Raw genomic sequence first — 11,627 nt, forward strand, 5'->3', positions numbered from 1 at the left:
TGAGTATTAAAAATCAATGCAGCTTAGGGTGCATTTGGAAAATAACTATGTACGTTTTGGCCATTAAATAATAAACGCGCTCAATAGAAATTCCTCAGGCTGAATAACAAAAATATTTTGGCTTTGGGCTTGAGCAAAACTAAGTGAAGAATATTTAAAAGGAATTTAATTTGAGCTTCAATAAAATAAATAAAAATCCTAGTCAATTTAAAATAATATTAAATAAAATATTCGGATAGCAAATTCTTTGTAAGAAAATGTTTAAAAGCCGAATTCAAATTAAATTGAAGTTGGTTGTGACTAAAAAGGATTTTCGTCGTACCCTATCCCAAAAAAAAAGATTGGCACCTACACTGCGTTACTTTTTAATTACATTTTGTATATATAATATTACGATTTTATTCAAGCGGAATCAAGTTTATACTAAAGTTTAACAGAAGTATTTGTATGTGGGTCCAACGGGCAAAAAAGCCTGCTCATCTAAACTTTGTTACGCTAATATTACGATTTTATTGAAACGGAAAAAAGTTCATACTAAGGTTTTACGGAAATATCTATATTTGTGTGGGTCCACCACGGGCAAGAAAGAAGGGGGTAAAAAAAATAGTAAGCCTAAGAAGGGGGTCGATGCCGGGATTTAGTTGGGGGTCCGCAGATGGGTTCCTCCTCAGGGGAACCTCAATCCTTGACGATGATGGGCCTCTTACGGCAGCGGCGAACGCCACCTCCCACCACATTGCCCTTGCAGCTCCACTGGCTGGCCCGCACCCACTGGTTGAGCTGGTCGCGGACGCAGTTCCTCCGCTGGGCCTCGCAGCGGGTCTGCAGGATGCAGGCGCCCTGCTGGTCCCTCCAGCAGCCTGCCTGCTTGTCGTCCACGCAGACCCTCCTCTGGCAGGAGGAGCGCTTTCCCTGGCTCTGGGGCCGCGGACGCAGCTTGGAGGCGCACTGGCCCACGCCGCTGGAGCCGGGGATGTTCCGGCAGCGGGTGATGCAGGTCTCCCGGATGGGCTCCAGCCCACTGTCCCGGCGGCGGCAGTTCTTCTCCCTGAGGCGGCAGGCCGGCAGGCGGGTGCACAAGTTGCTCGCCTTGTTACGGATGCACACGCTCTTCCCGGAGGAGAGTCCGGTGCAGCGACCTAGGCATGGGCGCCGGTCGTCGTCCGCCTGGGTGGCGGCGATCGCCAGGACGACGAGCAGGAGGCACAGGCTGAGCTTGGACATGGTTTCTCGGGGATCTGCTGGTCTTTGTTGCTGGGAACTGGGACTGGTGGATTGATACTTTTCGGCTGGCCAGGCCGTGTTTATATAGCACCTGGAATCGAATGGGGGTTCTAGATGCACGCTGAAAACGCCATATGTTTTCTGTTTTGGCGAGGGTTTTGTTTCTAGACATGAATGGGGAGTGCGTTGTTTACGCATTATTGGGGCAATCTGATTTTATTTATTTTTATAAATGAGTCTTCGAGTCTCTTCTCTTAACTCTGAGTCTAGAGTATGAATCCGACTTTTGCCTTATACCTTGCACCTGTTTGTCAAGGTGCTAAACATTACTTTTGGTAAGTTAGGTAAAGGAATACGCTTCGAGGGGAAATATATTAGATTATATTACTGTTCCAACGCTGCGAAGCTTAATGTAAGGTAATGAGTACATAACTCACGATATTAAACCAACATCATTATGTAATCGAGACTCCAGTGACGTGGGGCCAAGTGTGCAGCAGGTGCAATTGCCTTGGGTTAATGGCTCTTGACAATAACGCAGTATTAAGACAAAAGCTACAGCCACGCGTGCCACCAAAAACTCTTCTTGGGCTTTGCTTCCCAGGCTTTTGTTTCGTTTAACGATTCGTGGTATAAATAGTGCAGAGTGTGGGCTAAAGTGACATCAGAAGTTTGTGCAACTCCTACAAGTAATCAGGCAGAATGAGCAGCTATCAACTGACTTTCATTTTGGGTATGTCTTTCCAAAGAGCTCAGAGATATTTTCAAATTATCTAAATATTTTGCCACGCAGGCATCGCCTTTCTGTGCGCCCTGGTGGGTGGCACCACCCAGCCGGCGAGCACCCGCCGTCCGCCGGTGACCACCGCTCGCCCCACCGCCCGTCCCACTGCCCGTCCCACCGCCAGGAGCTGCCCGCTCTTCCCGGAGGTCTGCTCCAGGGGCAGTCCAAAGGTGTGCGGCAGGACTCCGCGTGGCGAGTGCCAGCGCTTCGAGAACATCTGCCACCTGATGCTGGCCAACGTGCTCCGGCTGCCCGAGGGGGTGCGCCACACCCGCGACATCGAGTGCCGCAACGTGAGGGGCGACGGCCCCGCCCACCGCCGCCCCTGTTTCAACCCCTGTCCCGCACGCCCCGTCGTCTGCAAGAGGTCGCCGCCGAGCCAGAACATCTGCGTGAGGAGCCGGAACGGCCGACAGTGCAAGGTGCTGGCCAACACCTGCCAGTTGCGCAACCAGAACTGCCACAGCCAGCCCAGGAACAGTGAGTGATTTTCGGGGTGGTACTAGGAGTTCGTAAGCACCTCTTAAACCCTTTTCAGACTGGCTCCGCACCGACAGGAGGCGCTGTGGCCAGCTGCAGCTGGGCGACAAGCCGCAGGAGTGCATCCGGGTGCCAGTGCGAACCAGCCCCAGGACCACCCGCAGGCCACGATCCACCCCCTCGCCTCGCAGCACCACCACCACTGCCAGGTCGGTCTGAGGGGTCAAGGACATCTGGGGGTTCCATACTTAGCTCCATCTGCAAGTGACCCCACATCCCATTTTTTTTTTCAAGCAACTACTTTGTATTTTAATAAAACATAAACTGCATGTCATGACTAAAAGAGTTTTTCCTCTTTGCATAAGCATCTGGTGGGCTGATAGTTGTAATCGGAGTAAATACAAATTATTCCGGTACAAGGGTTCCATTACTTTTAAATGTGAAATTTAACAGTTTTAGTTTGTGTAAAGATTTTAAACCTTGCTTTTTATATATCTTTTTTTTAGTTTCTAAAATGTTCTACCCTGATTGAAGTATTTTTTAATTAAGTCATGCTTTTAATTTGTTTTTTAGTGAATATTACGTTTTCGTATGTAATTTAATGAAACATTTTATACTCATTATAAGATATTAATCTTTACTATTCCAACTTTTTATCAGTGATGAAAGCATTCTTCTCGATCCCATGCTTCGATTTTCGTAGGATCCCAGGTATAATTAACTGTTCAATGTCCTCGGTGCCGACCCTGGAAAAGTCCCCGCTAATGACCACTGTCGTTTCTCAGCTGCCTTCCCAGTCCCCGTTCTATCGATGTTTCTTGGCATTGCCCAGACAACGCGGATTGGAGGGAGAAGTTGGCCAAGAAATCGAAGTAATAACAACTCAAATTACAATTGCCGAGTTCCATGTTATTTCGTATGGAGTCCCTCGTTGTCTAGCTGTCCACAGAGCACTAATTAATTGACGGATGCCAGGCCAAATTGGCTGAAATTGCATATTCAAGTGGCTGCCTGCGTTTTGGTTTCCTTTTCGGGCGGAAAGTTTATTGAATTACACACATTACGCATACGCAGTGGCGGCCCAAGTTTGGCGAAACAAATGCCCAAACTTGCCGCTGACTGGTATAACTTTCCCTGCTTTCCTCGTGCTTAATTAAAATCAGAATCAGAATCCCTAATCAACCCGAGTTCAAATCAAACGAGTCTAGTTTGCGGTGGAGTCTGTCAATGGTTTCTATGGTTCTTTTGTTGCGGCTTCGAGTGCAACAGATCCCGCTGGCTGATTAATGAACAGTCATTGTGGCTTCCACTTGCTGGGGAATATTTTAGTATTTTAGGAATCTGTATAAAATACCATGAACCAAGGTCCAATTAAAAAGTTACAGACACAGAGACCTTGTTTTTCTTGTGAAATGTGTTTACGTATGTGTTTTCATATCAAGAGAAAGTTTCAAAACGTCTGGTTCTCAGAAACTCGTATAACTGTTCAAAGGAGCTTAAAGGCGGTAAGTTTGGAGGCCTTGTAGAGCTCTCCCCTTACGCGCCCTCTCACTCTCGACCTCCCGCTCTAACTCTCCATTCTGCTCTGAGCGCTTTCCCAAAGCTGGGCTTAACTTAGTTCCAATTTTCAAGTGAATCGATCAACACCCGCGCGCCGCGTAAAATCCCGCAGGTCCTGCAAGTTTGTTCATGTTTTCAATCGTATTGCGTCATCTATTTAAAGTTAGTCAGCGGGTACCTTATGTGCAAACGTGTGTTTGGCGGGCAAGTAAATGGTTTTCTGGAAACACTGGAATCGTAAAATCCAGGAGAACTTAATATGGAAGAACTATATAGCCCTTTCCTAGTATGTAATTTTAGATCAAAATTATCATTTATAGCTAAGTTATAAGCGCCTTGACTTCAATTTATGTTCAATGCCATTGTTTTACTAAAATTGTCGTATTTTTCCCCCTTGAATCGGTGTTTTTTCCATCACACTTGTGTTATATCCCTTGCTTCCATTTTGGTTTCCTTTTTTGTTTTCCCATTTGATTTCATTTTGTGGCCTCGAACTTTACGACAATCATCTACATCTGTTGAACATGGGCCGCCGGCGAAACCGTTTGTCATCTCGGTTCAACTTAATGAATGCGAATGAATGCCAAATGTTGAGTCAACGGCCCGGCCACGCCCACATATTTGTAGCTATTTTGGACACAGGCGAGGTTGTTGAAGCTAATTGCGTTGATTCATAAATTAGAAACACCTTTGATTGCGGGTTCGTGACTATATCCACTATGTCCACTATATCCACCCCTCATATGCATATAAAGAGGCCGAATATATGACCCTGCTAATGACTGACCGCCTGCCCGGGTGTCAAAAATATAAGAAGGCATTCACCCTCTGGCTTCATGCACTGAAATAAATATTTTAAATGGTTAATAGACAAGGATTACATGGCCCAAAATTCTGGACCCTAAGCATAACAGTGTGTGTGAGTACCAAACAGATAGTTCTGAATACCCACTTAGTTACGAAATATTAGTTTTCAAAAAGATTTCTCCTGGTGCAATTGTGAATGGAGTCCTTAATTTATGAACCCCCAAAAGAGCGGTGCATAATTTGCCACTTGACCTGCCCTACGTGAACTTCTCGGAGGAGCACTTCTTTTGGGTGCGACTTGCAGAGTCATCGGTTGACACCCAGGGCGGAAAAGTCGATAGTCATGGGCGGACTATTTACGGATGATAGATGACCCGCAGTTATCGGACAATGATAACACCTGCCCCTAGAAACAGCACAGCCTGCTATTGCAGGGGGCATTAATAGGGAAATATTTCATTTCTCATTTTACTAAACCATTTAACAACTAATTAATTTGTAGAAAGGGGACTTAGCTTGCTTAAATAAAGAAATTAAAATGTACACCCAATTGGGATGTTCTCTTTTCCCAGTTGCCACAGCTCATAGTGGCCAAAACTTTCGCCTGGCTGTTTTGAATTCACTTTCGTCTAAAGTGGTCTTCAGAGGGACTTTGACAATTACGAAATGAGCCAACCATGAACATAAACTAAAACGAACTGCCGCAAACGACAACTTGCAATTAAACATAATACCCGAAGGGCCAAAAATACTCAGACAAACCGCTGAGAAATGCAGCCACATTTATTTGGGCTATACATTAAATTACTGAATTTAGCATATGCATGTGTTCTTAATTTTTTTAAGAAAATATTTAGGATAGCACTGAGAGACGGTAGGAGTTTAACAATTTAACGATTTTCACAAGTAATTGTTTAAATTCCGCTCACGGCTTACCTGAGAAAATCCCTCCACATAATGAGCATAAATACTGCCGAGTATAACGAATGGCTCCAATTAATTCACGTGGCTTGTGCTGTTAGTAATTTGAATAGGGCGGTGGGTTCCGCAAAATAATAACAATTAAGTGCAAATCGACGGACCGCAGACATCCGAAAATGTGGCACCTAACATCCAGAATTTGCGGTTATTTCATCCAAATATCCAAATATTTTGGAACCGTAATTAGTAGCACCAGCAACAAGTGTCACAGAGTTTGTGTGTCCAATATTACATTAAGCATATTTCCCAAACAAAATTTTTTGTTTAAATTAATCTTTGGAAACAATAAAGTAATGGCGTCGAGATTAACCGGAAAGACATTGCATGCATTTCTAAGGGCAACTGTCGAACCCACTACATTCGATGGTATCCTTAAAAGGTTCATCACCCCCGACCTAAGTAAAAATGAAATACATCAAATCAGGAACAAATTGCGGAGTCTTTTGGGAACTGGACTTCGTTTGGGACACCTCAAGATGCTTAATGGACACTTCTTAACCGATAACCATGTGGAAGAGGTGCAGAAACTTTTGGGGTCCGAGTCCCAGGACGAATCGGATGATTCCCAGGCAAGCTGGGTTAGTGTCGACCATAAGTCTATTAGGTTTAACAACGATTTGCATGATGACAGCCTGTAGAAAATTTGACTTTGGGTCGATTTGGATCACGGAAACCATGAGTCACAGGGTCGGTTAAACAGTCCATTGGATATTAAATGGATTTGAATAGCGGTAATAGTTTCGGTAGGATTATCTCCCATTAAAATTTTAAATTTTATTAAAAAAAAGCCGTGTAAATCTAAAATTTAATGCATTTGACTGTAAATCGTTGAGATTAAAACAGTAACTTAAGCATAGGGAAGTCGTGTTAAATTTAATTATTAATAAAGAATAACTTATGCAAGTCACACGCCAATAAACTCATCTCACTTCATTTTCCAGGTGCCTTAAAGTTTAGACAAAATATTAATTTTCAGGGAAACACTGTCTTGCAAAAAACTAATCAGCGGATTACGGCTGCTTTTTGCGGGAGTGCATAATTATATTGAAAATTAATTAGCGACTGGCTGGAAAGCTTAATTGCCTTTGATTATACGCATCCATCGATACTCGGGCACTGCGGCCTGCTCACCCCACCGCACACACTCACATGAGCTCATCGGGGAGATATACGGGCAGGGGTGGGGGATTCGACTCGGATACTGGGCGGATGTGGAGGCATAATGGGGGGACTTAGACAGCCATAAGCCACAAGCAGCATTAAATTGGCATTAGGTCAGGCCAGTGGACCTTCTATGTTTTTCCCCAAAATTGGATTGAACTCAACTTGTTTTCCTTTTTTCGGTCATCACCAGACATCCGAACATTCTGAGGGTGACGGGGCACAACATGCCACATTGTCGCTTCTACTTTTATTTATTTTCTTAGACGCATTTTGAAAAGCCAATAAGCAGCTTTCTGATTGATTATCTGCTGCCCGCTCATTGTCTCCGTGTTGATTTAAGCCGCAACACACACGCTCAAGTACAGTGGGGCCCTTGCTATGAGGAATTTATTGAATCCTTTTCGAGGGCTCATTTTACTCATTTCCTCTCATTTTCCGCTCTTAACAATTTGTATTTTGGCTGACATGGTTTCAAAAAATGTCTGAATACGGAATTTTATACTTCGTTGACCTCGTAATTAAATTTCCAATCGATTGGCATTAAAGACTGAAAACTCTTATTTTTGACCAATTTTCGCACAAACATCAAAAAAACAAAAACTAAGGTGTTATATTTAAAAAATGCGAAAATTGGGCAAAAATAAAATTTTACGATAAGTGATAAGGATTGTTAGCCTAGGTTGTTAGCTACTCAAAACAGTCGGTCTTTCAGCTGTGCGCCTCGTTTTGACCATGTTACGATTGAAAAACCTCAAAAAGAATATGGCTATTTGTATCTGAAATCCTTCACTTATTTTTTGACCCAAAAAAACTAGGTATTTTGGCAATAATTTTGGTAAATATAGTCGGAATATGGAATGCCATACCTTGTTGAGCTCGTAATTAAATTCCCAATCGATTGGCATTCATACCTAGAAACGTATATTTTTGACAAATTTTCGCAAAAAAAAAATCATATAAAAAATGGGAAAATTGGACAAAAAATTATTTTCCGGAAAAGTAATGGTGATCGGAAGCCCAGGTTGTTAGCTGCTCAAAATAGTTGGTCTCTCAGTTGTGCGCCTCGTTTTGACCAAATTACGATTGAAAAACCTCAAAAAATAGGGCTATTTTCATCTGAAATCCTTATACTTATTTTTTGACCCAAAAAAACTTGGTATTTTGGCAATTCTTTTGGTAAATATAGTCGGATTATGGAATCCCATACCTCATTGAGCTCGTAATTAAATTCCCAATCGATTGGCATTCATACCTAGAAACTTATATTTTTGACAAATTTTCGCAAAAAATCATAATCATATGAAAAATGGGAAAGTTGGAGAAAAAATTATTTTCCGGAAAAGTTATGGGGATCGGAAGCCCAAGTTGTTAGCTGCTCAAAATAGTTGGTCTCTCAGCTGTGCGCCTCGTTTTGACCAAATTACGATTGAAAAACCTCAAAAAGCTGATCAAAACAGTCGGTCTTTAAGCTGTCCGTCTCCGTATGACTTAGTTTCGATTAAAAACCCGCACAAGAAAGGTGAGTTTTGTCCAAAGTTTTTAACGCCCTATGTCATCTATACGATATAGTCGCCCGATTCATATTACATTTTATTTGTAGCTCTTTTGTTTTCATAATAAGGTCTGTTTTACTTAGACAACAACGTTTAGCTGGGGTCTACTGTATTTCTACGCCTTTCTATCACTGTTGTTGTAGTTGTGTGAAAGGCGTCAATCAATTTTGAGTGAAATAAATGAGGCTTGTGCAGCATTTTGCGTTCCCAACACTTTAGGGCCTCAAAAGGGCTTAAAATTGTAAATTCCTCCCAGACACATATTAACCCGTTCCCCCGTTACAAATTGCTGCTATCTCATCTGAAAATTTGAGTAGGGACCCAGGTTTTCAAATTCAGCTCAGCTTCCCCTGTCTTTCCGCAGTCTCTCAAACACACAGGAAAAGTTGCCGAAAATCCCATGATTTTGATGAAAACTTTCAAGTGCACTGGCATTTTGCCGGCGCTCTTCTCCTTCCGAATTTTTCCACCAAATATTTGAGCACTTAGTCGGCCTGAGCAACGCTTTTGGCCAAAGTGCATTAAGCATAAATGAGAAAGTGTCGCCACCCTGTTTGCAGTGATCCTCATCGCTCTCAACCCATTTTTGCGGCTCCGAAAAGTAGCTTTATTCCATGTGAACGTTGCAAAAACTGTGTGGTCTTCCAATTGCAAAGTTTTAACTTTTCCAAATCACAAAAAATAGCAAGAATTATGGGTGCGTGCACGCCATCAGAAACAAGTGTTTTTCATAACGCTCCGGTATCTGTGAAGTTTGCAAATTGCAATTTGTAAATTTGGGATTAGTCAAAATGAAACCAAACAAATAATTTTTTGGCTTGTAATGGAATATTATACTAAAAGTTGGACTGTTCTGTAAAGCTGAAATTTATGCTGTCCTATTTTAAAAGAGAATGTAGTTTTCTATTGTGTGTAAAAAGTGTAAAAAGTTGGGTTAGATTGTATTCACTTACTTTCAGTGCATTTCACTTACCTAATGAGGCTGAAAGTAAATCCCAATTATGAGATCGCCTTCCAATCAAGATTTTTCCGGGTTCCCACAATCAGATGCGCATATTGCATTCGATGCGGAGAGATAACGCCCTGAACAGTTTTCAGTGAGCTTTTCAGTTTATTTAGTTTGGCGCATCGCACTTCGTCATGCGTTTCGCGCTGAGATGGCTGGCCATCTACTACCTTACTCTGGTAAGGTCGGAATCGCCAATCGATCCCTGCCAAAACTTCTATAAAGCCGCCTGCGGCAACTGGTCGGCCATTCACGCCGAAGATCCGTACTCAAGCTTAGTGGAACAGTTGGACTACAGTTACCATGAAAAGTTGGCCGAGTTGCTGGAAAATGAGTAACTTACCAATCCCGGAATGGAAACTTGAATGGGCGATTAATGATTGATATTGATTCCAGAGAGCAGCACGATGGGCCCCGCTTCCAGCAGCTGCTCAGGGACTTCTACACCTCCTGCCGGCGACCCCTGACTAAGGATCAGGTGCTGGGATTCCTGGAAAAGCTGATCGAAATGCCAAGCCTCGGAGAGGACGAGCTGACCGTGGGCCTCACTGCCGCCTTCCGTCCAGGGGCTTTGTTGGATACATCGAGTTTCGATCTGGAAAAAATATGGCAGGAGCTACTGTTCCGCACAGAGGATTGGAACCCAAACGAAACGAACACAGAGCCCTTGACTCGCCAAAAGTTCGATATTTTGTGGGCAGGCAGGCTAGAAGGAGCCGATTTAAAAAAGGAGCTCTTTTGGGACGAGTTGAGCTGGCTGGAATCCCAAATGATGAACACTTCCTCGTCCGAGGCCGCGGACGGAGCCCCAGTTTTTTGGATGCTGCCCTGGCCGGAATTCAGGCCCGACTACAGGCGGTTGGCTCGTTTGCTGGCCAACAAGTCCAAGCGATTTATGCTTACCTATATCTACCTGAGGCTAAAGCTGCTCCAAGGACCTGGCGAGTCTTGGCGCATAGGACGCGCCGAGTGTGCCGACCACGCCAGACATATCCTGACCCACCCTTCGGTCTGGTTGATGGAAAGGAACCATCCCAGACTCAAGGAGGAGAGCGTATTGCGGGACATTTTCCAGGAACTCAAGCACCGTTTCGGCCAGAGACTCCGCGCCAATAGGAACAACTTCTCCAAGCACACGCAGCAGTTTCTACTCTCGAAGCTGGACAGAATGACGCTGCGTCTGAGTGTCCTTCCCAGGCGCTGTTCGGAAAGGACCTTGGCGCAGCGCATCAACAGGCACTACAGGGATGTCCACCTGAGCCCCTCCGACTATTTCGGGAATCTCCTGGTCGGCCTGAAGCACTCGAGAATGCAGAGGGACCGGTACAACATATTGTCCATGATATCCGGGCCTGCCTCTAGAAACAGCTTGTTCCCCGTACAGCCCTACCAGTACGGCACCTACGCCTCGCCCTTCTACTTGACTGAGAGCAACATGCTGATCGTGCCCCTCTCCCTGCTGGGGCCACCGCTTTACACACCCCAGCAGCCGCAGATACTCACTTACAGTTCGCTGGGCTTCGTCCTGGGCCATGAGTTGAGCCACGGCTTCGACCCCGAGGATGTGGTCCTGAACTCCCGGGGCACGGCGAGTTCCACAGTCAGGAGGGAGCTCCGGAAGAACCGGAGGTTTCAGCGCGAGCTGAACTGCCTGAAAGGCCAGTTCAGAAGTAGACTTAATGAAAAGTTTGCAGACGCAAATGGCCTAGAACTGGCCTACTCCGCCTACTTTGACACCGCTCAAACGGATGGGAAAAGGGATCGCAAGGTCAGGGACTCCACCGAGCAGAAGAAGCAGTTCTTCCTCAACTTCGCCCAGTTCTTCTGCTCCAATGCTGATCTTTTGGAGGACAGTGCGGACCATGGCAGCGACAGGCGAAGGGTCAACGATGCGGTTTTCAATTTCCATCCCTTTCTAGAGGCTTTCAGCTGTGGAAAATCGCAAAACCAAAGACAGTGTCGGTTGTTCTAGTATGATAAGTACCTGTCTATCCATGAATCGCCATTAAAGATAACATATGTTTTCGTTTCTTTTCTACAAGTCACCGTAATACACCCAGGAAAGACC

At 44.5% G+C, this 11,627-nt stretch overlaps 4 protein-coding genes across 4 annotated transcripts in view; 3 read left to right on the forward strand and 1 right to left on the reverse strand.

Annotated features, from left to right (window-relative positions):
- The window catches only part of fz3 (frizzled 3), a 114,149-nt gene that overhangs the window by 2,679 nt on the left and 99,843 nt on the right, over positions 1-11,627 (forward strand). The gene's annotated exons all lie outside the window — the stretch shown is intronic.
- Positions 536-1,224, reverse strand: LOC108015272 (uncharacterized). Its single transcript, XM_017081634.4, has one exon. The coding sequence runs from the start codon at positions 1,222-1,224 to the stop codon at positions 679-681; it is 546 nt and encodes a 181-aa protein (XP_016937123.3). The 3' UTR covers positions 536-678.
- LOC118878282 (uncharacterized) lies at positions 1,803-2,831 on the forward strand. Its single transcript, XM_036820205.3, has 3 exons — positions 1,803-1,957; positions 2,018-2,488; positions 2,547-2,831. The coding sequence occupies exons 1-3, from the start codon at positions 1,927-1,929 to the stop codon at positions 2,705-2,707; spliced, it is 663 nt and encodes a 220-aa protein (XP_036676100.3). The 5' UTR covers positions 1,803-1,926; the 3' UTR covers positions 2,708-2,831.
- frma (fra mauro) lies at positions 9,669-11,610 on the forward strand. Its single transcript, XM_017081631.4, has 2 exons — positions 9,669-9,893; positions 9,956-11,610. The coding sequence occupies exons 1-2, from the start codon at positions 9,694-9,696 to the stop codon at positions 11,529-11,531; spliced, it is 1,776 nt and encodes a 591-aa protein (XP_016937120.3). The 5' UTR covers positions 9,669-9,693; the 3' UTR covers positions 11,532-11,610.

Source organism: Drosophila suzukii, chromosome X (assembly GCF_043229965.1).
Source record: "Drosophila suzukii chromosome X, CBGP_Dsuzu_IsoJpt1.0, whole genome shotgun sequence".
NCBI lineage: Eukaryota > Metazoa > Arthropoda > Insecta > Diptera > Drosophilidae > Drosophila > Drosophila suzukii.